Source organism: Camarhynchus parvulus, chromosome Z (genome assembly GCF_901933205.1).
Source record: "Camarhynchus parvulus chromosome Z, STF_HiC, whole genome shotgun sequence".
NCBI lineage: Eukaryota > Metazoa > Chordata > Aves > Passeriformes > Thraupidae > Camarhynchus > Camarhynchus parvulus.
The window spans coordinates 47,967,076-47,994,327 of NC_044601.1; the positions used below are offsets into that span (position 1 = coordinate 47,967,076).

The 27,252-nt window shown below is 41.5% G+C and overlaps 1 protein-coding gene across 1 annotated transcript in view; it reads left to right on the top strand.

The window, feature by feature from the left end:
• THBS4 (thrombospondin 4) overlaps positions 1–26,059 on the top strand; it is a 39,766-nt gene extending 13,707 nt beyond the window's left edge. The window contains exons 5-22 of the mRNA XM_030968937.1: positions 1,620–1,702; positions 2,284–2,335; positions 3,668–3,840; positions 6,942–7,079; positions 7,674–7,751; positions 11,009–11,161; positions 12,477–12,581; positions 12,802–12,909; positions 14,338–14,497; positions 15,147–15,265; positions 16,495–16,547; positions 18,576–18,769; positions 19,059–19,237; positions 20,657–20,705; positions 20,803–20,999; positions 21,505–21,677; positions 23,782–23,921; positions 25,834–26,059. Coding sequence (XP_030824797.1) covers positions 1,620–1,702; positions 2,284–2,335; positions 3,668–3,840; positions 6,942–7,079; positions 7,674–7,751; positions 11,009–11,161; positions 12,477–12,581; positions 12,802–12,909; positions 14,338–14,497; positions 15,147–15,265; positions 16,495–16,547; positions 18,576–18,769; positions 19,059–19,237; positions 20,657–20,705; positions 20,803–20,999; positions 21,505–21,677; positions 23,782–23,921; positions 25,834–25,895 — 2,216 coding nt within the window. The 3' untranslated portion in view covers positions 25,896–26,059. The remainder of the gene's footprint in view (positions 1–1,619; positions 1,703–2,283; positions 2,336–3,667; positions 3,841–6,941; positions 7,080–7,673; positions 7,752–11,008; positions 11,162–12,476; positions 12,582–12,801; positions 12,910–14,337; positions 14,498–15,146; positions 15,266–16,494; positions 16,548–18,575; positions 18,770–19,058; positions 19,238–20,656; positions 20,706–20,802; positions 21,000–21,504; positions 21,678–23,781; positions 23,922–25,833) is intronic.
• Positions 26,060–27,252: the final 1,193 nt, after the last annotated feature.

A 27,252-nucleotide genomic window follows, 5' to 3' on the forward strand; every position in this document is an offset into this window, starting at 1 on the left:
TTTAGATACAGACTTAGAGAAGTAAACAAATATCTTCTTCTTGAGAGGTACAAATTCATAAGTAAGCTGCAAAGAGGGGCAACTACAAGCTACTGTGCTAAACACGCTTTCTGCTTCTTCTCTGTCACTGTCTCAAAACCAGTGTTTCATTTAAGAGATTAAAATCTCCTATGAAGATCTTGGGTTTGATCTGGTCCTTCTCTATGGCTCATTACAGATGTTAACTTTTGGTCTTGTTTTAGAGGTCTTTAATTGGTTACTTGGTGTTGAAGGCTGACTTCTGGTGTGAGTTCACAGTGTGTTGAGTAGATGTTTTGTGAGTCCATACAAAGTCTGCATCTGTCCGAAGCAAATACAGCCATGAAACTTGTGCAGTGTGATGAGCTGCCTTTAAGAAGAAGAGCCAAGTGACTATTGCAGTTACTAAAAACGCTGTTTTGTCAGAGCAGGCACTGTTGATGGGTTCTCAGAGCTTCACAGTGAGCTTGCTCAGAAAGCTGGGTAACTTCACTTTGAAAAATATGTATCGATCAGTAATGGTTACAACTGTGCTATGCCAGCAGGACCTGTACTCAGGATTGGTGTGGCTGCACCTCAAACCCTGTGTTCAGTTTTGGGTTCCTCACTTTAAATATGAGATTGGGGTGCTGGAGTGTGTCCAGTGAAGGGCAACAAGGCTGGTGAAAGGACTAGAAAATATGTCATATGAGGAACAGCCAAAGAAGCTGGGCTTGTTCAGTCCCAAGAAGAGGAGGCTCAGGGAGACTTCATTGCTTTCTACAACCACCTGAGAGGAGGGTATAGCCAGGTGGGCACCAGTCTCTTCTGCCATGCCTGCAGTAGGAGGACATCAGGAAATGGCCTTAAACTGAGGCAGGGGAGATTCAGCTTAGATATTAGAAATATTTTTTCATTATTAGGGTGGTCAGGCATTGGAATAAGTTGCCCAGGGAGGTGGTGGAATTACCTGGAGGAGTTTAGATGCTGGCTGTATCTGGTGCTAAGGTGGTGGTTTAGTGGTTTAGGGGTCACAGTGGTAGTGTTGGGTGGATGGCTAGACTGCGTGATCTTAAAGGTCTCTTCCAACACTGATGATTCTATGACTCTGATTCTATGACAGGGAATGAATGCATTTACGCAGGGTGTCTTGCCATTGCATGCACACATGCTTCATGGCCTCACCTTGTCCTCCTGCCCCAAATAGGTTATGACAAATACCCAGTTCTGAAATCCTGAGGTTTTCACTCAGGGTTGCTGGTCTCAGGCCTTGGGAGGAACCACTTAGGGAGGAACCTTAGTTGCCTAGGAGAGCCTTAACACTGAAGTAATGGTAGAAGAATCGTGATCTTATTTTTCACTCTGTGGAGAGCTTTCTGCTTTGCCCATTTCTGTGGTATATGAGGAGTTCAGTCCAGAAAAGCCTTGAGTTAATGAAAATCAGGCAATAAAATTTGAGGAAAATACTGTGTTTGCTCTGATGATTTCTACAGGGCTTGCATAACAGTAGTGTCTGCCCTCTATGGCTCTTCATGGGGTTTCTATCTTATATCTCAGAAATTACCATGACAAATGAAGAAGAATTATGTTGTGTGCTCTTTTTCATTGCTGTTTCCCTGCAGGTGATTTTAATAGGCAGCTGATGGGTCAAATGATGCAGATGAACCAACTACTGGGAGATGTGAAAGACCTTCTTAGACAACAGGTAATGTATAGAGGCCTTGGTGTGAAATATCCCAGTTTTGCTTCTTTGATAGAGTCAGCACAGACTCCAGTGCAGGGTAAGCAGTAAACTCCTATGTAGAGTTACTGCCCTGAAGGCATGACACAATCAAGAAGAAATAACCATATGGGTCCTGGTACCCTCTGCTTGCAAGGGAGGACCATTGAATGTGGGAGTGTGTGGGGCTTGCTTGTTCAGATCCAGAAAATTTAGTGTCTGGTGAGGAAGTAGTGTAGCCATCCTAGCCCACTATTAGATAGTTATGAGTCTGTTGCATGGAGTGAAATTGCATTTGTTTCACTTGCTGGTGGGCGACGGAACTGAAATTGCTGGTGGCACATTCCTTTGGTCAAACAAGGACCTTTGGACCTTGAAGGCTGAACCTAAGTACATCCATTATCCATATCCTTAATTTTATGGAGTACAAAGAGCATCTCATTTAAGACCAATTACCTGTGTTGTATGGTTTGGGTGGCATCTTGGGGACTAATAGTTCCTCTCTCAGCCAGGTGCAAATTGGAACTATCTGTACCTAAATAACATTGATTTTCTATATTCTTAAGGTCAAAGAAACAACTTTTCTGAGAAATACCATAGCTGAGTGCCAAGCATGTGGTGAGTATTCCTGTTATTGCTGATAATCTAGAAGAGATTAGAGTTGTTTTAAAACTAGTATTGATGACATTAGCTTTATGTGGTTTCTAAAAAATACTTTTTAAAAAATACTGTGTCCAAAATTCTAGGTGTATTTGTATTTGGACACAAATTTAAAATAGATTTTCATTAGAGAAAAACTTCCACAGACCCAACAATCACCTATTGGGGGATAAAATGCCACTAAACCAAGCAGTGCCACTTAGGCTGTACTGTCAGTTCTCACTCTGCCACAAAGCTGTGCCACATGTTCCAGTGGAGGGAGACACTGTCTCCCAGCTATCTCATGCACAATCTTAGTAGAAGGACAAGGGAGAAGTCATATTCTGCTCTGGCTGGTATTATGAGTCTAAGGAAGATTCTGTGCAATCCACCTGAAGTTTGTCTGATTCTGAGTAGGCAGTCACTAGTTAGCAGTAAGACCCAAAAGGTGGTCTTCATCTTTTATCTAAATGAAAAAAATGCATACTTTTCTAAATGCTACTGTGTGGCCCTCCTGCATCACAATCGCATGGCAATCAGTACACAAGTGCAGTCAGTATAAAAACCAATACACTCCCTTTACTGTGTGAGATGAAAGGTCTTAAACTCATCAAGCCTTTTAGTTGATTTATTCTCCCAGTCTGTCAGCCTCATCAAAAATCAAGTCGAGCTCTAGACAGGGTAACCTTTATATGTAAGTGCCAAAGGAATAGTCAGATTCCTACATGCACTTGTACAAAGGTTCTGTACCTGCCAGAGTCTCAGAAGGACCTGTCTTTGGCTAGTCTCTGTGCACCTAAGCCTGTGTACTTGCGTAGTCCTGATGTGTTTGTGGGCTGCCTGCTGGTCTTTCTTTATTCTTATTTGTAGACCGTCAGAGATGCTGTTGTGAATCCAGAACATTGTTTTTCTTATGGAGTTGTGGTGTTACCAGTTTAGCCAGAGAAATGCCCTATATTTGTACCTGATACTTGAGTCCCTTGATCTGAGGTCACAGGCTTTCAGAGCTGCCCTGGCCAGCAGCAGGTCTGTTTTAGGACAGACCTAGAAGGAAGACTCCCATATGTATCCAGGAGAAGCACATGAACCTAGAAGAATAGCCTCAATTTCTCCTTGCTGGGGACACAATAAGTTCCTGAGCCATTCCTAGGATGGAGCCTTTCAGCCACAGCACAGCTGGTGGCAGCAGCAGCAGCAGCACAGTGCAGGGATATGAAGTGTCTTGGAAATTTCTTCAGAATGCTTGCCAGCTGAGAGCCACAATGAACATTTCTTTCAACCACTGAAACTGTTGTTCTCTCTGCATTAAAGGTTTAGGCACTGTGAGTTTTCCAACTCAGCTTCCTAGGCACACTAAACCGAAATGTGAAGTTAATTCCTGCTTCAGGGGAGTGAGGTGCATGGAGACAGCAGAGGGATTTCAGTGTGGGCCTTGCCCTGAAGGACTCACGGGAAATGGAGTTACATGCTCAGATATTGATGAGGTAAAATAGCTACTTTCACTGAATTTAAAAAAAAAAGCTAAAAAGCAACTGTTTCATACATATCAATGGGTTGCTAGTACTTTCTGTCTTGAGCGTTTACTGACTGCTTGCACAGTGAATATTAATTCATTCTGATTTGATTTTATATCCCTGTTTTGCTGTTTCTTCAACTTTATGGAGGTTATGTATGTGAAAACTTGAACCACTCTGGTGAGTTGAGAAGTCACTTAAAGAAACTTAATGTTTGGAAGAAAACCCAGAATCTAAACCCAACCAAAGCACACTTTTGACATTGCCATTTGTTTTTCACAAGAAGATGCTGTAGCTTCTGTTATAGGCTGCAGAAGCACTTTTTTTTTAATATGGGCTTTGTTTCCTTAAATTTTTGTGCTCTTGAACCGGCCTTGGAGACCAAAGTCTTTTCTGCAACCCAAACTGGAGTTATGTTTGCATTCTTACCTTAGAAGTCTGTGAAAGAAGATAATCAATCATTGCATTCTTCCTTTTACTTCTTTGTGTTTGTTTTGAAATCTGATAATGTTGACTTAAATCTACTTCTTTTCTTGTGCTATATTTTAGAAATTCAGAGCTTGCTTGTATTGAGGACTGAATTAATAAATCTACAGTATCTTAAATGATTAAAGAAAACCTATGTTAATTGGAATGTGACACTCAGAACAGAAACAACAAAACCACTTACAGGTTCACTGCATTTTTTTCTGTGGGATGATTTTCACCATTACTCTTTAGTCTTTTCTGTGAAAAAGTACCTGGATGTAGTAGACAAGGAACCAGCAGAATTAGGTCATAACTGTGGATAACACAGTTCTACCAGTGTACCTGTTTAATAATGTAAACTAGCAAAAGCAATTCCCTATTTCTCCTTCCTAGCCAACAGGAAATGTGCTTTGACTGCTCTTTTGATTTACTCCCTCCTGTAGACCATCAGGAGAGGATTTGATGTGCCTTATACCTGTCTGCAAAAAGCACTGGAGAGAGAGTGAGTTGAGGGTGGCAATTTCCTGAGGCATTGGCAGTGTCTCTTGTTTTGCCTTACGTGGCATGAACTGTGTCTACTGCAACAGAAGGCACAAAAAATGGAGGTGAAGCTCTGAAATGTGAATGCAAGTGGTGGATCGAAGACAGCTGTGGTACATATTTCATGCTACAGACAGCCACGGTGTGAGGCTCGAGCCAGCCTAGGTGGAGCCTGCCAGTATGTGGATGGGTTTCACCTCCTGAGCTATTTTCAGACTGAGGCAAAGCATGACAATAATCTCCTCCCTGCCATTTTGGAGCAACTCTACCCATTACAGCAGCAGTGGAAAAAGAAACCGAGACTGGTTTATGATGGCTTGATATTATAGTGGTTGTCTGTTAGCAGTCAGGCTCTAATCACTGGAGATTCATATACCTTCATCCTGCTGCCATTCCACATGACAGATGACCCGCTTTCACATTAGAAACAGCGAGGAATTTTTGCCAAAATTGTGTCATAAAGTCTTGATTATTATGAGGTCTTTATGTGGACACTGCCATTAAAATGCCACCTTGTCAAGAGCAGTTTTGTTCACCAGGAAATACCTACTTAATCAGCTGGATATTTACTTAGACTTGCACAGGGAGAAATAAAGAAGCAATAAATATCAATAATTTTGAATTGTCTAATGAGAGGTATGTGTCATGTTACTTGTTTTCCTGAGTTAGCTGATATACAGGAAAGTTTTTTTTTGTTTGTTTGTTTGGTTTTGTTTTGTTTTTTAAAATTTATTTAAAGCCTTTTATGAACGAACTATTTCTGTAATTCCTGATAATAGGCATTTAAAAAGAAAGTATTGTACAAATTCTTGCAAAGACAAATATGGAAGATCCCTAAGAGCTGCCATCATTTTCCCTGAGGGTGTCAATTTCTCTGTAGTACCCTCCCTAATTCATTACCATTTTGAAGACATTACTTTGGTATTCTGGTGCCCATTATCTTGGGAGCTGCAGCTCTGCTCTCTGTGCTGTGTAATTTGGGTGCCCTCTGCTGCCTACTACAAAGAATCCATAGCAAAATCAGGAGGCACAAAATGTCTGTCCTCGGTTTGCCATTTTCCTCATATTACTGACTGATGTACTATTAACAAATCATTCTGTCAAACACACTTTGATGTTAAACATACCTTGCCTTGCTTCCATGTGTGTTTGGTTACAAGTTGTAGGTCTCTTGTAGGTGTGTATTGTCTGGTTTGCTCTCCCTCCATCTTGCTTAAGTTTTTCTGTTAGTGATGGAAGGAGGAAGACAAGGCATTTTAAAAAACTTTTTAGTATTCCTTTGTCATGTTACTCATTCATTGTTGTCTTTGAGCTCTGTGCAGCAGGATGGCATGTTGATGGTTTTGGTACTTTTATAAACATTACCTAGCAGCTAGTTGTTGATGTTGGAAAGGCAGCAATGTGGGATGTGTTTCCCACATTGGCACCCACAAGACCAGTGAAATCAGTCACGGCTGTTCTGAAAAACTGCATGAAGCAATGAATTGAATGGTGCCTTCGGGCCAAGGGTGATCTTGTGGACATGAGATATTTTGGGATAAGTTCCAAGGATTGTCTGTGGGCCTCCTGTCTAGAAATGTGTGGATGCCACTGGCACATTCCTGCTTATCTGACTTATATTTGGATTCCTTCCTTGGCTATGAGATTTGTCCAAATATAAATGAAGGAAAATGCTGCTGCCACTTCTGTGTGTACAAAACACATTAGAAAGGGTGATTGTAGTCTTGGAGTTATGTGGCTTTCCTAATATTGTGGTCTGGACCCTTCAGCCTCCAAGGGATCTGAATCTTCCCAGCTAAAGGAAGGATTCAGGGTGAGAGTTTAGGGCATCAACTACAGGCTGTAATGGAAGGTTGCAAGTGATATTTAAATTACAGAGATAACTGAAGACTTACTGAGGTCAGAGATACCTGCAGAGATGGTTTCCTCTCTAAGCCCTCTCTGAAAAGAGGACATACAGATGTTCAATGTAGCATTGCCTTTGGTGAGAGGTCTGTACTCACAGTCAGAGTTTGGATGTTACTGAAGCACGAACATGTGCTTGGTTCATTTTTTCTTCGCAGTGTCGTTACAACCCTTGCTTCCCTGGTGTGCGATGTGTGAACACTGCTCCAGGTTTCCGGTGTGAGACCTGTCCTCCAGGATACACGGGACAAACTGTGCAAGGGATAGGACTCAGCTATGCCAAGAGCAATAAGCAGGTGAGTGGTAGCACCTCCACGACAACTTCCATTGCAAGGTGCTGGTTTTATATTAGCAGTGCATCTGTATTGAATGGTATTTATTTTTCAGTTGTTCCACAATTGCCTTATGCTGTTAGGCAGAGCTCAGGAGTGTTTCAGTTAGAGATCTGAATTGTGTTTGCATAGCTTTAACGGGAGTATTAACCATCTAATACTCTTGACTGGCATAGAGACAAGAAAAAATGTCGTCATCTTTGTAATGTCTCTGATCAGCTTCAGGGGGTTCTGTAGACTGGCTTTGGACTAGAAAGAAAATTATTAAAAAGGCCTATTTTACTGTAATATTTTTGCATATTTCTGTAAGCACCCTAGAATGGGAACACAGTTTTTGTGTAAACTCTTCTGTATGAACCAGAGCACATCCTAAAATTGAAATTTTGTTTCTTTAGGGTTTGGAAAATTAGTCTATGGATAATGTCTGTGACATTCTGAGAGCAGTTTCAGCAGAGGCTAAATCTCTTTTCTAGTCTTAAACTTTGGTGTTGTTTCTTCAGTCTTTGATCTCAATAAATTTACTTAATTTTATTATTTCTGGATTTGGTTTATTGCTAGATCTGCTTAGATATTGATGAATGTCAGAATGGAGGACATGGACTCTGTGTTCCAAATTCCCATTGCATAAACACTTTGGTAAGCGTCTTTTCATTTATGCCTTTAAAAAAATCAATTGTTTTAAAATACCATGAGGCTAGGATTGGATTTATGGGTCTGATGAAAGACCAATTAATAATACAATTTTTTTTCTTCTTATAATCAAAGAAGCCTTTTCTCTTTTCCTTGCTAGTAAAAAAATCAATATTTGATTTGCCATGAACACATTCATCTGGATGGTATCCTTATCACATTCCCTGAAGAGCAGGAGGTCTTCTCTCCATACCATCCAGTGATGTGTGTTTATGGGTATGTTGTTGCAAAAAACCTCCTCTGAAAGACTAAACCTTTGCTTCCCTTATCTCCTGCCTCCTGAGAACTGTGGCAACAAGCTGTTCCCCTGGGTGCTCTCTTTATAGGAGTTATGCATAGAGTAACAGCTATCCCTCTAAATAAATGGAAACAAAGAGAACTGCAGTTGGTACGAGGTTAATGCCCATATATATTAAACCCAGGAGAGCAAGTATAGGAGAAGTAAAAATGGTGTGAAAGATGTTAGGACCCAATAAGAAGGGCATACGACCACTTTAATGCTATGAAGCAAGCTGGACATAGAATTACATGATCATATAGTCAATTATGATAGAAAAGGCCCTTAAGGCCAAGTCCAACTCTTAACACAGCACTGACAATCCTGCCACTACAAGTGTTACATCCACACCTATTTTGAACACTTTCAAGAGTAGTGAGTCCACCACTTTGCTGGGCAGCCTGTTTCAATGCTTAATAATTCTTTGTGCAAACAAAGTCTTGCTACTATTCAATCTTAATCTCTGCTGACCTGAGAGGGCCTGAAGATCTGAGGCCATTTCTTCTTGTCCTATCACTTCTTACCTAGGAGAAAAAATATGAACACTACTCACCAATCTATAGTGTTCTTTCTGGTACTTGTAGGGTGATAAGGTCCCCCCTGAGGCTCCTTTTCTCAGGCTAAATACCCCCAGCTCCCTCAGCCTCTCCTCAGAGGACTTGTCCTCCAGACCCTTCACCAGTTTTGTTGCCCTTCTCTGGACTCACTCCAGCACCTCAGTGTCTTTCATGTAGTGTAGAGCCCAAAATTAAACACAGCACTCAAGGTGTGGCCTCACCAATGCCCAGCACAGGGGGACAATCTCTGCCCTGCTCCTGCGGGCCACACCATTGCTGATCCTGGCCTTCTTGGCCACCTGGGCACTGCCTGGCTCATGTTCAGCTGCTGTCACCAGCACCCCCAGGTCCTTTACCTGTGGGCAGCTTTCCAGCCACTCTGCCCCAGCCTGAGGAGCTGCCTTGTGGAACAGCAGTGGTGACTGAACACCTGAATGAGCACTGAACTGGACTGAAAACTGGACTGAACAGCTGGATGTAACTCCATTCACCACCAGTCTCTGGGCCTGGCCATCCAGACATTTCACCCCATGAATAGTACACCTGCCCAAGCCAACAGCTGCTGCCCTGGGGGATTGCTGTGGGAAATGGTGTCAGAGGCTCATCCACTGAGCAGGTCACCCTGTTACAGAATAAGCAGGACCCACCTTTCATAAATCTCTGCTGGCTTGGCCTGATTCCCTGGTTGTCCTGGACATGCCACAGGGTTTCTTCATAGCAGGAGAAAGGTTAAAAGTATCCTTCAGGTGTAGAGGTGGTCCTTTCTGCAGCAAGGCATTGTTGAGGCTGCCATTTGTTTTCAGTGTTAGCTTTCCTTGAGAATAAGCTTGGTTTCTAAGGGCTGCTTTCACTGTTCAGTATGTTTGTATCTTTTTTTTTTTAATATCTATAACATTTACTGTCACATTTTGTATCTTGCTGCATGACTAGACATGCAGCTTCTTTGGGAAGCCACTGGACCCTGTCTGCAGAGGGCAGGCATCAAGTGTCCTGCCATCTGTCCAAACAGAGCAGTGTGGGGTTTCTAATCCTGTATCCCTTCAGAAACAGTCTGGTCTGGAAATGCCACCTAAGAGGCTATTTGAATGCATACCAGAGCTTGATATAGGACAGAATATACCAAGCAAATTCAGCAGGCTCCAGAATATATTACCCTGGCATCCATTAGGATAGAGTGCACAGACTGGTGTGTTTTAAATAAGCCACACCATTTGTATCACCCAAGGATTATTTTACTCTTCAGTCATCTGTTTATTTTCATCTTCATCCTGAAAGTATGCAGACAGAACAGAGTTAAAATTTGTAACAAAATTAGGAATGGGGATAAAAAATAATGCCCATCTGAGCAGTAAGTAGATTTCTCTGTAATGGTGGACTACGACAGTACTGATGGTTCTTCCAACAGACTTTGTACAGGAAGAGTTATGTTGTATGAAGCAGCTCAGTTTCACCAATGGTTGGATGCACATATTTGTCTGAGATCCGCCCATTTCTGTCCCTTGACATGTAAAAAAATAATCATTCTCCATAAGATAAAAAGATTGTGCTCAATTAACTTTTATGTCTTAAGTTACAGGTCTACAGGAGTGTGAGATAGAGACAAAAGTCACATTGGATGCCTAAAGAAGATGTCACCTTATTTGCATTTATCTGTTTATATCTCATACGGGGCTTAGCTCAGCACATAATGAGATTCCTTGGCTTAGCTCCTTTGTGTCTGTTAACACAAGAGAGTAATACATATGAAATACATATGCATGTGTCATGGTAAACCATAGCAAAAACTTACGTGGATGTTCTTATTGCAGTGTAAATGAGGATGGCTTTGTCTTCAGGTACAGAATTCTTTTCTGAAGAAGATTTGGATCACATTGGCTTTAAAACATTTTAGCTTAAAAATAAATCAGGACAAAGACATGATGAACTTTCTTATCTCTCTTTGATTAAAATTTGGGCCCAGTTGAAAGACTGATAGGTGTGCTTTACAGTGAAATAAGATCATCCAGCCCTGATGATTAATCAGCTGATGCTTCAAGTTTTGCACAAAGTTTCAGCCACTTGGAAGCAGTGCAGGGTGATGCTAGCAAGGACAAGGCATCATGAAGAAGCTTTGCTGCTAAATGACTTCTCTCTGGCTTAACAAAACACTGGTCTAAACAGGCAGGAGTTGAGTATGTTTTCCAGCATGCACTCTGGGAGCCAAATATCAATTTCCTGTAGAAAATTAAGTTTGTTCACAGTACAAGAGGCCTCAATGGATGAAAAACTAGACTTGCACAGCATAAACAGTATCACTTGAATCTTGTGCTTCCTTTAAAAAGGAAAAAAGTACAATTAAAAGTCTGGCTAATGACTTCTTGTTCTTACAGGGGTCTTTCCACTGTGGCCAGTGCAAACCAGGATATACAGGGGACCAAACCAGGGGATGCCAGGCTGAACGGAGCTGTAGGAATCGAGCCCTCAATCCATGCAGCATCCATGCCCGTTGTATTGAGGAGAGGAGAGGAGAGGTGACATGTATTGTGAGTTCATTAATTCATGCATTTTTACAGTGAAATCAAATCATTTTTAGGCTGGAAATGAGAACGGCTTTGTGGTCATTTTATACAGTTGGATGTTTTACTAATTATGGCACACTGGCCAAGACCATCTGTGAAAACTGGCTTGCAATTGTTTTGTTCTTACCACATGTCTGTAAAGCAACCATATTAATGTATCATATTCACTGTGCCTGTGTAATTAGATCTTTAGGAATCACTTTTGTGGACTTTCTGTAGTCCCCTCAGAAATGACTGTCAAGTGTCACTCTAGAGAAGACATCACAAGGACAAATTCCTCTCCTGGTGCTCAGCTACATAGCTGTGAGTAAGGATCCTCTCTGCATAGCCAACGTGCCTGTATTTGCTGGCTGGTAGAGATGATGTTTTTCAAAGTGAGATGACAGATTCCAGGCACAGGGAGGCTGTACGAGGCTGACCAGCTGTGGGAGCAGAGGAGCACAAGTAGCTTATGAACTTCCACTGTAAGAGTATAATGAAGTATATTACTTAGTTTTTCCATCTTGCGACGTAAAGCAAGAGGCTAATCCTGTGTCCTAAATTTGGGTACAGGCATGCTTTTGCTGGCACTTGCTTTGGTCTCATTTTTAAGTACACCTGTTTCAAAGATAAATAATAGGATATTTTAAGTCCATGCTGTAATGGGAAGATGCCTAGATACTTGTACTAGGCAAGTCCCGGTTTTAAGGGAAGGTCAGATTATGACATGCAGTTCTTAGCATACGTCTTTGACGCAAATGATGTGTTGGTTTGAAACAGTAATAATTTAATTGGCTAGGAGAAACTTGTGTGCAGATGCAAACTTAGTAATTATCAATAGAGTTTTTTCTTAAAACTTCCTCTAGTTGCAGATGTGTACTTGAGGTAGTGAACAAAACAGTCATCCCATCTAACCATGTGTCCCATGCCCAGATGCTAGGTGCATACTCTACCTAGTTGCTCTTTTCTTTTACTCAACCCGCCAGCGAGGATCCAAAATTAGTTCCTGGCCAGTGTCTATAAGAAATTTATAGCTCCTACTGAAATCATTAGGTGTGACAGGAACACATTCCAGTTAACATCAAGTTGTAGCTCTTTCTAGCTATGTCTGGATACACTGTAGCATCTCTCAATGTGGAAAGAAAACCTTTGTTTCAAAGGTTTCTGTATCTCATTGTACTGCAGTATCTAGCCATGACTTCGATATACTGCTCTTTTCAAGACTGAGTTTTCCTTCTTTAATATATCTACAGTGACTCATTAACCTTTTGATAGTACTACTATGATGTTTTTTTGATAGTGCGGCATTGGCTGGGCTGGTGATGGTTATATTTGTGGAAAAGATGTTGACATTGATGGCTACCCTAATGAAGAACTCTCATGCTCTGCTGAAAACTGCAGAAAGGTAAGAAATGCTTTCTTAATTCTGTAATAATTCAGAGCATGAAAGGATAAAGAGGAAGACTGTAAGAAATATGACTCAATGTATTAATATTTTATTCAGGTGATTGAATTCTATTTAATTTGATGACTAATTTTTAATGATTAATAATAGAAAAAAATTAAAATTATGAAGGCATCCAGTTTACCTGTAGAACATCAGACTTGTCTCCTTTTCTGTTTAGGACAATTGCAGATTTGTCCCAAACTCTGGACAAGAAGATGCTGATAGTGATGGGATTGGAGATGCCTGTGATGACGATGCAGATGGAGATGGCATTCCCAATGAGCAGGTGCTGTGTATAGATCAGGATGTAGGGGTCTGTGCCAACAGAAGGATTTCCCACTGCTGCAATGGGAAGTGATTCTGAAATCTGACTCACTACTGTTTGCCAGAGATTGTTACATACCCATCACTGTCGGTGGCCCCTTAAATTCTTTTTCTTTTATATAATGTTCATTCTTACAAGACTTAAACCACACAGCCTTAAATCCCACCTTTGTATACCCTCCATTACTACCTTTTGCCATTTAATTCTAGAGCTTTTTGTATAGAGCTTGTGTCCTTCTGTCACGCTCTCCCACAGCATTCAGGAGTCCCACAGACTACAGGAACATTACTTGGATTAACATCCTTCTATTTAAAGAGCAGGCTGACCTGACAACACATTTCATCAGGGATCCAAAACTCACATAAATGAATGTGGGTCTTGCCAATAACTTGAAAAGCTTTGGATCGTATCTGCAAAGCAGAAGAGGTTTCCATGTGGGTGCATGCAGCAGAATGTATTAGAGGATACATCAGATTGGAAAAGCTGTTTTGTTTTCACCCTGTATTCTTACAAGCCAACTGTTGTTCTATATTGAGATCATTGACTGATACTGCTTAATGTGCTTCCAAGCCAACGAGAATGTGTTATCCAGAGTACAAATGTCCACCTGGAGCTAGGGCAGACTAGCAGTCACAGAGGGTCTTTCTCGGGCTGTTTTGCCACGCTAAATTCTGCTAGCTTAAATCACCTAGTTTTATTAATGTTCTAAAATGAAAAAATTAAATCCTCCTACAACTGTAAGTCAATTTGCAGGTTCAGCACCTTCATAATAAAGTAACTTCTATATTGTTTCTATTGTAGGCAGTAGGGCAGTAGGGATGAAGTCATGAGTGTGCTGGATTATACCACTTTGAAATAAAGTTTTCTCCATATACCTCCTGGTGGACTTAAAAAGTCAATAGCAGCATGCTCGAAACAAACCCACCAAAACCAAACAAAAACCGATGCCTTTTTCATCAAGAAGTTCTTCCCCCATTTTCCAGCTGGTCTGTACCAGAAGGGGGCAATGGCCGCTCACTGAGAGCGTCTGCAAAGCTTGTCAGAGGCTCTGAACTGCAGCTTTTGAGAAGGACCACGTGAGAAAACTCAGGTACCAAAACTCAGGTTTCTCACCATTGCACCCATGCAAAATGAGAATCAGAAATCAAGTTATAAGTAAAGCATTATGGTGCTGGGTGTGATTAGGGTTCCCACAGTGTGGTTCAAAGCAGAGCTTTGAGGGAGCAAGTGAAATCTGATCCAGAGCTAATATTGACATAAAATGTCAAAACTGCTCATACTTTTTTTTTTTTTTTGAAGTAGAAATAAATGCAAGAGTTTTATAAGGCAACTAAAGTAGAAATTAAAGATTCATGGCCTGACTGATGTCTGATTCTTTGTCTCTTGCAGGATAACTGTGTCTTGGTTCCTAATGTTAACCAGAGAAACAGTGACCAAGATATCTTCGGAGATGCTTGTGACAACTGCCGTAATGTCCTGAATAATGACCAGAGGGACACAGATGGTGATGGGAAAGGAGATGCATGTGATGATGACATGGATGGAGATGGTTGGTGATTTTTCACTTTTGGCTTCTCTGATCTCATTCAGATTTTCTGAGAGTGTGCTGCATGTTAGGAGATTTCATGTCACTAGCTGTAACACTGTCTTTCTTCATGAAACTTGTGGCTTTAATCCTTTTAATTTAGTTAATACATATCTTAGCCTGCACTGGAAGCAGTGTACACTGTAACAGAGAAGCCAAGCCATGTTTCGTGTAGAAGTTAAGGTTGTTGATCATTCAGCATTTCATTAAAGGTACAAACGTTCCAGGGCATCCAGCTCCTGCCAGTCACTGGTACCCAGAGCTACATAACATATTATTTTCATTGCTGTAGGAGGCTTGAAAGAAGTGAAAAACTCACACCTCTTCAAATATAATTTAAAAAGTGGAATGGATACGGGAACAGGATAAGAATTAATTGTGTGTAATTAAAGGGTGTGATGGGGTGGACAGCTGTGCTTTAGTGAGATGTTCCTAACTACTATTAAATGAGTGATGCACACATAAGAAAGATTTACTGTGCAGGCTTATAATTTCATTGCAGGAATTTCATTAAGTGGTTGCTGAAAAGGAATAGTATCTTTACTGTTTTAATGTTTATATTGTCCAGTGTGGACAAATATGGAAATTGTCTTTAACACACAATCCACTTTAGGTGTTAAGAACCTTTTGGATAATTGTCAGAGGATCCCCAATGAAGACCAGGAGGACACAGATAATGACGGTGTTGGTGATGCCTGTGACAGCTGCCCTACAATCAGCAACCCAAACCAGGTTAGCAGGCAGAAGGAAAAACTATTCTTGTTTAGGGACAGGGACTGCTGAGGCCTAAAAAGGTGCAAGAGAATGAAGCAACCCATGCGGCCATAGTGTTTGTGTTTTAATAATAAAGTGTATTTCCTGGATAATATAATATAGTATATATTTAGGTATTCAGGAGAGTTTTACAGACCTGCTGTCTCTCCTGATGTGAAAAGGGGGAGCCACCAGTTGTACTCTCACCGTTTGGGATGTTGTTAAGACCTCTGTCCAGCATGTATCTTCTACTCTCATGGTCTGAAATGGGCTCCAGTCCCACAGAGTTCAGTGCCAGAATCCACACAGGGCTGTGATTTAGTTACCCTTGATATTTCTTTAATCAGGACAAAAATCCTGGCGTCCTTATTTATCAAAACTGTCTCCTAGTGCTCCTAGGTGAGAAGTCATTGTAACTTTTCATGTGTTGGAATTCTGATTTCACCCCCTGTTGTTAGCGTTCGGAAACATATAATGACATAGGCAATTATATGTAGGTGCTTTATTAAGAGCTCTGGAAATCAGGGGTGTTTTCACCTCAAATCTGATTTCACCATACATTCAAGAGGAACAGGTTTTTATATTCTATTGTTATATAACTTCCATGTTAATTATTAAACTTATATTGTTCTATTGTATACATAGATTTCAGCTAAACATAGCCCCCTTAAGTTCCCAGCATGGTTTCTCATGATTCTTCCTATGATTATATAACAATTATATTTAATTACTAAACAATCATCACATCTAACAATTACATCATTTATTATACTGCTTACGCAGGTGCACTGATCTGAGAAAACACAAAACCTAACATTTTCAGAGTCTATCTTTAGCATTCTCCAGGGTCCCATTATCACTGTGACTAATGAAAAATGTTAGAAACTGTAGAGAAACATAGTAGATTTTTAAAGATGGTTAAGATATAAACCTTGGCTAGAAATGAAAATTACTTCTTCTCAGTAACAGAGGAATCTTGCTTGAGCTCTTCAATTAAGTTTAACTGTGTTTATTCACTGTCTTTCTTCTTTAATAAAACTGAATTTTTGGTTAGATGTATGATGCAAAAGAGAAAATACATTCTGTAAAACAGATGTCTTTTCATGCATTTATTTTAGTTGTATTTGATTTGGTTGTGTTTTGATTTAATTGTGCAAATAGATGCTCATGACAGCTGATACTGGATCTTTCTCTGTTCCCTTTTGCAGTCAGATGTCGACAATGACCTGGTTGGAGATTCCTGTGATACCAATCAGGATAGGTATGCTGTGAGGGAGGCTAGTCCTGAGCTGAAGCATGCTGCTGATTCCTGGAGAACTGTAATCCCTCAGGCTGGCCTGGATTTAATTCCTGAGAGATGTTATTTCAAGAACAGTGTTAGGATTTATTAGCATTGTTTGTTCACTGCCCTGTGGTAGTTCACTTAGAGAGCCTTCACCCTTATAACCATCCACAGGCTTCCTCTGAGTTCCTGTGGAAGTGATGTTCAAGCAGTTCTCTGGCTGTAAAACCCAGAGCACTGCTCAGAGCTTCTTAGTGAGAAAATGTCTCTCCTTTTTTGCTTTGTTTTTCATTCTTTTTTTATTTTTCTGCTTCTTTAGCAGAAATTTCACAGTTAAGGGCTCTATGTATTTCCTTAAGAACCTAGTGTTGCAGAAACAAAATTCTGTTATCTAGTGTAAAACACTCGCAGAGCAACCCCTTTGCTTTAGCACAGCAAGACTGGCAAGGATCGTCTGTCTATGGCTTTCAAATGCCTTGGGAATTCACAGAAGCACATCCCATGACAAATTGCATCACTCGTCTGGAAGCAGCTTCTGCATAACCAGCTTAAGGGATGGCAGGTTCTCCCATGTGCACCTCACTTACAGCAAGAGGCAAGGAAAATTATAAATCCTGTGCTGTCACAGCATTTCATCAGCCACAGACAGCTGCAGGGTTTCACCCCAGGGCCATTGGTGGGTGCTGCTCTCTGTGAAGGGACCTGCAGGGAGCCCACTTACATGTCTGTGCAGGGGTCATTCCCAGTCTTGGGCCAGTGGCTGCCAAGGCCATCAGCATTTTACTCTTAAGTTGGTATGTCTCTGTTCTTTTTCCTGTTTTAAAAAAGGACTTTACTGCCCCCATAAACTTCACTAATGTGTGTGAAGCATTTCCTGTGTGAAACATGCTTAACCTTGCATACACATGTATGGTGCTTATTGCATTTTATCTCAATATTGTGCAAACATTGATTACTCTGACCTAAAACTAAAGCACATTTCTTAAGCTAGGAGAGGTGTTTGGGAATATTCCTACCTATAAGCCATAGCATGATTTTAATTTGGCTGCAGGTAATTTCTACTCCACCTGTGGTAATCAGAAGCTACTGAGGGAAAGCATACCTGCTAATTGCTAGAAAACAATTTGGTTTTGGTGTGTGTACAAAACACACCATACTTCAAGCAGTTTTTTTTTTCAGGAATGCATTTAACAGTTGGGATGGAAAAGTTATGTAGCCCCCCTTAACTTCTTGAACCCTCTTCTGTAGTCTGTGTCCCTGTGCCTTCCCTGTAACCAGCTGATGCAGCCATGGCCTGGAAGGAGCTACAGACATTTTCCTCTGTTTTTTACTGTATGTCCCCCCGGCAGGATGCAATAATTTAGTTTGGAAAACACCTTCAAGACCATTGAGTCCAAGCACTAACATAGCAGTTAGTCCAATACATGACAAGTCCACCACAAAAAACTTGCTATGCAGGAGGGTGAGAACAGTGCTTGTATTTAAATAAGTCTGATTTCAGGTGCTCATGTAGTCTCTCATAAAGCTTCATTCACACTTACACCTGTACGGTCATAAGCACCAAGGCACATGTCCACATAAGACAAGGGATACAAGGTCTCCAGCACTTGCTGTCTCCTGAGTGCCTCTTGATTGGTGTCACTGCATTTTGTTGGATGTGCCTTACACACCCTTCAGGGATGTTCACTGGGGTCTTGGGCTACAGTATGTTTCCCATACTATGTAAGGCTTGTTTTCCCTGAGTATTTTTTTAGGTCCTGGCTTGGAATCTTTTTTAGTTCCTGGCTCCTTTGCTTTCCTGCCACCTTATCTTATCTGAGTTTCTTTGTTCCTGCTCTCCTTGCAGTTCAGCCACCTGAGCAACAAGAGGTTGTGTTGCCCACTGGTCTGCTTCCAGCTCCAGAGCTGCCCCTGGTGTGTTTCCCCCTCAGGTGTCCGTACTGTTCCCTGTGCAGAGGCAGGACCTGATGCTGGCATACCATTTCTTTTTTGTTTCTGTGCTTGCAGCGATGGTGATGGGCACCAGGACAGCACAGACAACTGCCCTACCATTATTAACAGCTCCCAGCTGGACACAGATAAGGACGGGCTGGGTGATGAGTGTGATGAGGATGATGATAATGATGGCATTCCTGACCTCTTGCCCCCGGGCCCTGACAACTGCAGGCTGGTCCCCAACCCGGGGCAGGAAGATGATAATGGTAAGATGGGCCTTAAGGAGCCACTTTGATTTTCAGGCACTGCATTCATCTCCAGATGTGTGCACCAGGATGCAACATTGTCGCTACCAATGCATACACTCATCCCAGGAACAACAGCAACTCAGGCTGCTGTTTTGGCCCTATAGCCAAAACAGAGGCACTCTCTCAGGCACTACAGCCAGCAGGGCTGACACTCTGCCTGCTTCTTGGACACCCTAATCCTGTGGCTGGGGCAGATGTGACTACTTGATGCACCACAAATCTCCTTTTCATTCTCTGATGCATTCAGGTGATGGAGTTGGCGATGTCTGTGAGTCTGATTTTGACCAGGATACAGTGATTGATCGGATTGATGTGTGCCCTGAGAATGCAGAGATCACCCTGACAGACTTCAGGGCCTATCAGACAGTGGTGTTGGACCCAGAGGGGGATGCACAGATTGATCCCAACTGGGTGGTTCTCAACCAGGTAAAAATACACTTGGTCTTTGTTACCTGTCTGAGAAAGATCATTTGAAAACCACAACATAATTAGCTCTGTGGTTGCTGGACCTCTGGCAGGCATGAAAAGTGGAAGGTATTGGTTAGTAGAATATTTTCAGAAGTAATAACAAGGGAATTTTCCTTTTGATAGCCTTCAAGCTATCAAAATTGATGCTCCTAATACTCTAAAACAGCTACATGCTGGCCAACTTATTCTGGGTAGATTTTGGATTTCACTGCTGCCAGAAGGCAGACATCTGTTACCCTGTTGAAATATTTCTGTAACAAACAAGTTTCATTAATCCTTCCCATAATTTAAAAGTCTGATGTGCTAAATAACAGAGCATTTCATAGAATGATAGAATGGTTTGGGTTGGAAGACACCTCAAAGCTCATCTCATTCCAACCCCAACCTGCCATGAGCAGGGACACATACCAGTAAACCGGGTTTCTGAGAGCTCCAGCCAGCCTTGAACACTTACAGGTTTGGAGCATCTCTGGGCAACCTGTTCCAGTGCCTCACAACCCTCACAGTAAAAATGTTTTCCCTCATACTTAATCTAAACCTACTTGCTCTTACTTTGAATCCACTGCCCCTTGTCCTGTCGCTGCATGCTCTTGGTAAAATAAGATCTTTCTCCCTCTTTCTGGTAGGCTCCCTTCAAGTACTGGAAGGCCAAAATTAGGTCACCCCAAAGCCTTCTCTTTTCCAGGCTGAAAAACCCCAATTCTCTCAGCCTGTCTTCATAGGAGAGGTGCTCCATCCCTCTGATCGCCTTTGTGGCTCCCTCTGGACTTGCTCCAGCAGGTCTATGTCACTGTGCTGGACCCCAGAGCACTCCAGTACTCCTAAATGGAGTCCAGTAACTTACTTACACTAACAAATTTTAGCCTTCAGGAGGCTAATGTGTTATGAGTCACAGGGAACATACAGTTTTATCCCATTGCAAAAGTCTCTGCCAAGCCAGCTGGGATGTACACATCTTCCTTAACACAGTCCTGGCAGTCAGTTTAATCCTGAAATCTGTGATCCAACTGTATGAGCTAAGCCTAGGAAAAGCGCTCTTCCTCCCACAGCCCTCTTCCCTCTTCCCCTGCACCCCAGTTTTGGCCAGATTCAGATTTCCAGAAGATTGTGGTAGGGAAAGAAAGTATCAAAATACCAGTATGACTAATTCTGCACTAGAAAAGTTAACAAGTCATTCCCAACTCAGGCTGTGCAAGCAGCTGAAACATTACTATTTGATTATAGTTCTCACTGATTTTAGTTCAGAGCTACAAGTGTCACAGATATGTTGTGAGCAAACAAAAGAGAGGGATGAAGGAGGTACTAGAAGGAGACCAGAAAAGGCTTAGCCAATCCAAATTACCAGACATGCTAACCACCCTGAATTTACCCTTACAGGGGATGGAAATTGTGCAGACTATGAACAGTGATCCTGGTCTTGCTGTTGGTATGTAGCCTCTTATGAGATTCAGTTTTTCCAGCAGAAAATGCTGAATATGAAGATGTGTTCTGCAGAGTTGTTTTTAACTTGTGTGTACTCTCAGGTTACACGGCTTTTAACGGCGTTGACTTTGAGGGCACTTTTCATGTGAACACAGTGACAGATGACGACTATGCTGGCTTTATTTTTGGTTATCAAGACAGCTCTAGCTTTTATGTGGTAATGTGGAAACAGACGGAACAGACGTACTGGCAAGCAACTCCCTTCCGAGCTGTTGCAGAGCCCGGCATTCAGCTAAAGGTACTGGTGGTGGCTCCTGGCTAAGGACACAGTGCTCACTGCAGTCTGGCTGTGCCATCCTGCCATGTGCTGGCCATGGGCTAGGTCGTTGTGCCATGCCTAAGCCAAGCCGCTGCACTGCACGTCAGCTGTGCTGCCTGACTGCTGTTCTCTCTTGTTGGCAAATGCTGTCCAAACAGCTAAGTCAGGCAGCTGCCACATAGCCCTTTTAATAGCACTGTTTTTTAAGGAACTTAATCTTGCCTTTCTGATCAGCTGGAGCATTTAGTCTCTGCAGTGATTGTGCTCTAACCCTGATTGGTCAGACTGCCTCATTTTCCTTTGTCCAGGTACCCAGCTGGTTGCATTGTCCATGTAGGCAGTGGCTGTAGAACAGAAGTTAGGAGCTTGTTAGTAGAAGAGTGGATACTTCTGCAGACCTGCTCCTCACTAAAAAAAAAAAAAATCTTGGCTTCTGAAAGTGACTTTTCTCTGTGGTCAGTGTTGGAAAATTGTATTTTTTCAGGCTGTGAAATCCAAGACAGGTCCTGGCGAGCACCTCCGCAACTCCCTCTGGCACACAGGGGACACCAACGATCAGGTCAGGCTGCTGTGGAAAGACCCCCGAAATGTAGGGTGGAAAGACAAAGTCTCCTATCGTTGGTTCTTGCAACACAGACCTCAGATTGGTTATATCAGGTAAGAGAGGAAAGGATAGATAAGGTGAGTACAGATACTGTAATTTCTCAACACCTGACTCAGATGATAACCTGAGAATTTGTAATATGTGTGGCCTTTGTGCTGATGAAGCCTAATAACAAATTAGACTTCTGGAATTCAGCCTGCAGCTCTTTTCCTAGACAATTCCAAGTTAAACCTCTTTGTATGGACCATCTGTCTGTTTTAACTGTGCCTTATCCTAATGAGCTCTTTTCTGGCTTTAATACCTTATTTTCCAAGCTACTGCTGGCTACTGATCTGAAAAGCAATATATTTCAAATTTTCTTAATTTTAATATATTAGAATTTTTTTGTTGGAATTGGGATAGTTCATTTATGTATTCTAGGATAACAGAATAAAAGTTGTCCACTTAGAAGTTGTGATTCTAACTAACAAGTCATTATCCTCATGTGATAGATTTGACATTACTCAGAAAGTTTGTAAAAGCTTTGTAATGCGTGTTTTATGTTCTTATTTTGGGGGTTTTTGGGAAAAATAGTTAATAATATTAAAAAATCACCATTCAGGTGATTTTTTTCTGCAACATCCAGCAGAGAAATCAGCAGGAATTATATCTGTAGATCAAGGCTGATGTTAAAATGCAAAAAACTAACTGCCCTGGCATGATGGGCTCAGGTCTTTCAGCCTTAAAATAGAACAGAAATACGGGTAAGTCAACTTTTCTTCAAGAAAATCACCACCCTGCAGTTGATATGCAGTAACTTGATGGTGTAATTATTCCACTTTTTTAGTGCAGAGCATCATCTTCAGTGGCAATTGCAGTGAGCATGATTGACTTTTACACTAAAATGGATTAGGAACATTTATACCATCAATTATTGTGCCCCAGCCACAGGGCAGTGGCGAATTGATCTCAAGTGGCAACTTACATTTAGACCAAGAAGTTAGTGAAGCTGCTACATGAGCAAACATCTCCTAGGCTGCAGTCTCTCCAACCAGCCTAAGTAATGCTCCCTGTAACTGGGAAAGGTAGCACAGTCTGTGTCACAGAATCCTTTAAAACTAAAGGCAGCCAGGCCTAAAGTAATCCTCTGTCAGCTGTCTACTCGTGCTGTGCACTGCTTAGGGCAGATGCCTCAGACCACTGTGTGTCTAGCATAGGTCTTCTGAGGCTTCAAGGAAGTCACTTGAGCCAGCCTCTCCCATGGAAATTTGCAAGACTACAAATTCTATTAATTGTACAGATACTTTTGAACTGCCTCAGCAAATCAGTAAATAAAATCAGAAACATACCAGGATTTGGGCTTTTTTCCTTATTTTATGAAAAGACACAGGAACTTAATTCCTTTCACCATTTGCTCTTTTCTTGTATGCAAAAATGTATCAGCAGTATCCTCATCCAGAACAGGGCCCTCCAGGCTCATTGTCCTCTAGGTCATTTACCCTGTGTCCCATAGACTGAGGACTTGATGTGGGCAGTGCTGCAACAAACAGCCCAGCTGGCTCCAGTGTGGTCCTGCTCGAGCCCTCAGTTAGAGCACACTGGGAAACTGATGGGGGCAGCTTTCACAGGGCTATTTGGGATTTGCTGATGCGTTTTCTAACAAGAAGATGCTAGATCAGCAAAACAGTTCCTGGAGTTAATCATATCCACATTTTTAAAGAAATCTCACAGACAAGTTTAAGATCCCAGTGGTTTGTTTGAAACTTTTCCTATTACAGAAAAAAAAAAAGTTCAGCTTCAAACTTCAAACTATACAAGACAATATCCATCTAGCCTTCTTCAACTGATCTAGTCTGGTTCTCCTATCACTATTGACTGTGGAAAATTTCAAGAGCTAAAGCACTCAGCTAGACTGATTACAGGAAAAAAACACATTCCAAAGTTTTTTTAGGATACGTAGAAACCCCTCAAAAAACCCTCCCTCGTCTGTCTCTTGCCAGCATGCAGCATTGCTCCAGTTCCCACTCTACACAAGAGCTACCTTAACTCCTTTTTCCCCCTGGCCAGGATGGGAGGGATAGCATGCCCAAGAATAGTCTCCATGGATACCAGAATTACTTTCAGGAATGTTGCAGCCTTAGAAATGACCTAATAGAGCTTCTCTTTACTTTCATTAAGGGCAAGATTTTATGAAGGCTCTGACCTAGTGGCAGACTCTGGTGTAACTATAGACACCACGATGCGTGGAGGACGGCTTGGAGTTTTCTGCTTCTCTCAGGAAAACATTATTTGGTCCAACCTGAAATATCGCTGCAATGGTAATGTTGTTCTTAGGCCATTTTAGCTAACAACTAGCAAGTGACAATGAAGACCCAGTAGTAAGGCTGTTGCATTAATCGATTTAGCATTCTTTCCTTTGCCCTTCTTTTACAAGTTATTCATAGCTGTGAAATGCCTCCCCTGACAGGACCTAACACCTCACAGCTGCTCCTCCCAGAGCAGTCACTCTGCTACAGAGAATGGGCCATCTGAGGGGCACAGCTGTCATCAGAGAATTAGGAATGTTACATAAAACCAACTGACTGAGAGCTGTACACACACAGTAAATACACAGATGCCATAATGTATGAAGATGCCTTGAGCTTTGAATACAACGTGAAATACACCTGGAGAGCCAGTGAGCTCAGGCATCAGGCATCACTGTCACCTGTGTACTTGCTGGCTGGTCCTGTGTGTGGGGGGACAAGATCATAAGATGCCTCTTCTCTCATGTAGGAATGCTCTTGATTTTGTGGGAGTGTGCTGGCTCAGTTCTCTCGGGTCAAGAGCCTTTTAGCTTAGCCCTGATCATCCACTATAGAAAATTACTCAAACTTTTGTCACTCACCCAGAATCTGATCATTTCAGGGTATTTCTGTCCCAGCAGCAGTTCAGGTAACTTGAACTAGGGCTGAAGGGGCTGCCCCTCTTCCTCTCAGCATCCACATCCAGTCTTTGGAAAATAATCTACCAGCCAAGTTGGAATAGTTTCCTTGTCTGCTTTCTGTGGACCTGAGAAGCCTGGTCCAGGACTGCAGGGGACATGGCCACTCTGTGGCATGTTATGCTGATGGACTCTGGCACTTGGACACTTAGTACACTTAGGTTGGCTCTTGGAGGTCACAGTTAAACAGGGAACTTCTAGACAGTAGTGCTTACAAATAAAAATTTCTTGGTAAGTATTTTGGTAAGTATTTTCAACTGTATTGTAGTTTCCCAGAAAGCATGTGTCAAAGCTGCCACTGAGTCACACTTACATGGCAGTGAGCAGGCAAGTAGCATTGATGCAGGAGCTGCATAAAGTCAATGAAACCCACTCAAAAGAACTCTGAAGTCCCACAGTATCTCTGTTCTCATATCAGAAAAGTTCCTACATTATGCAGAAAAGGCTTGAAATTCCTTTCAAGACTTTTAAAGGTGCTCAACAAAAAGCAAAGGACTTACCCCCTTTTCCTACATACTATGTGTTTATATATGTGTCCTTTTTTTTTGAGTTCAGAGCTACCTCTCCTGCATCAGGGTAGAAATAATCAGAGTGAAGTTCAGGTCATGCAATTGAGCTTTGTTGATGTTACTCCATTGCTGGCTGCAGCTTTAACTCTGTGGTTGCTCTTTTGCTCTCCAGATAAAATGTTTTGTGATCTGGCAAAGGCAGACTGCAAATAACGCTTCAAACAGAACTGTAGCTGCTCTTATGACATTGATCCATCTCCAGCTCCCTTGTCCAAGTCTCAGATCTTTATGCCAGTTGCTGTTGGTCCTGGGGTTAATGCTTTTTCGTCCCTTCTTGTGGCCTGGGAAACCATCATATCCAAGTTGAATTAGGATACATGAGAAATAGAGAAGCTGACGCTACAGATGTGTCTGACATGCAGAGTAAGACAAGCACATCTCTTGCCTTTCTGGTCAGTGTTTATTGATAAAAATTTAAGAGTGCTAGCCACAAAGTCTTCAGAGATATGTAATTTGAATATTGACAGTACTCCTTTGTGGACTGGCACTGTAGCACTCAGCCTTGTTAGCCTCTTTGTGTTTCTCAGTGGTATACAGATAAAACTGAAACTATTCCCTACTCATTATTAATGAAACAAAAGAGAAGCATGTTACCTAAAAGGAGAGTAGGTGGATAATTTAAGTGCTCCTTAATTTTGTCAGAAGAGACTAAACTTTTGCGTATTTTCCTGTTTTCAGACACCATCCCAGAGGACTTTCAGGAATTTCAAGCGCAGCAATTTGGTGTTGGGGATATTTAAAAAATAAAAGCAAACTAACATTGCTATTGCAAACAGTAAAACAATATATTTTAAATCCTTATATGATTTTTGTTGTCAGAATGCACACCACAGCTTTGTTCTCATTGATGTGACTATGTCAGACTTTTTTTTTGTAAAAAAGTGAAAATAAAAAGGAGACAAAATATACTTGGGCCTTATGTCTTTTCAAATTTGCCCTAAGATCTAAAGAGCAGCATGTAAGTGGAGTAACAAATTGCTTAAAAACACTCAAGAAAAGTTTGAATCTATTGCTTTTTTGGATTCAGTATTAAACAGGGTAGGGAAGAAAGTGGAATTTTCTCCACCTTGAATGTGTTAAATTGCTTAAAAACACTCAAGAAAAGTTTGAATCTATTGCTTTTTTGGATTCAGTATTAAACAGGGTAGGGAAGAAAGTGGAATTTTCTCCACCTTGAATGTGTTATAAACAACAGGTTGCATCTGGTAATGAAGTGGTTCAGAGCCGTTTGGCCAAGCCATAGGCTGTATCTCCTTTAGGACATTTTAAGGCCTTGGGAGACTGTTTCCTTTGGCAGACCTCCTCTTAAGCAAAGACCTCCCACTCCCAAAAATTGTGAGTCACACTACTACATCATGGAAGAGCAAAAAAGCTGACAGCGGAGCATTGTAGTCACATAACTGCACGTGACTAAAACAAACAAAAGGACTACAGAGATAGTAAATACAGAATCACCTAGATAAAACAATCCTAACTTTCACATACACAAAGCCAGGCTTTGACCTGTCACCAGAGCCAAGCTCTCTAGGCAGGCAGTGCAATATTATGCAAAGAAATCACCAAACCAAAACACTGAAATATTGCATTAAGCACTAGTAACCTTTAGGAAAGGACTGAAAACAGCCAAAAGAAACTGTATCACAATGCATTCTCTAATCTGAAGTGCAGAAAAGTGTTAATAAAGTGTGCATTTTTACTACATTGTCTTTCAAAATGGGGCTAGGAAGGGAGAGAGGACAAGCTCCAAGGACTGTTGAATAGATAGGATAATTACTTTAAAAATAACTATATACTTTTAAAATAACTGCAGGAGAATGACTTTAAAAAGGACAGTTGGAAATGGCACTTGTCTGGAGGGAGGGGGAAGGAATATAGTGAGAGTTTTAAAATCAGAAGTAACCCTGGGAAAATGAACAGTCCTAGCTCTTTCCCAGCACTAGGATACAGGGGGAATGCTGAGTTAGATTATCAGGTGAGAGCACCAAACAACAAAAACATTTCTTGTTCTCAGTACAATAAAAATACCCTTAAGGATATTACAAGCTATCAGAGGCTTTGACTACTGGCAGAATTTTTCCATGAGCTCCTTCAACATTG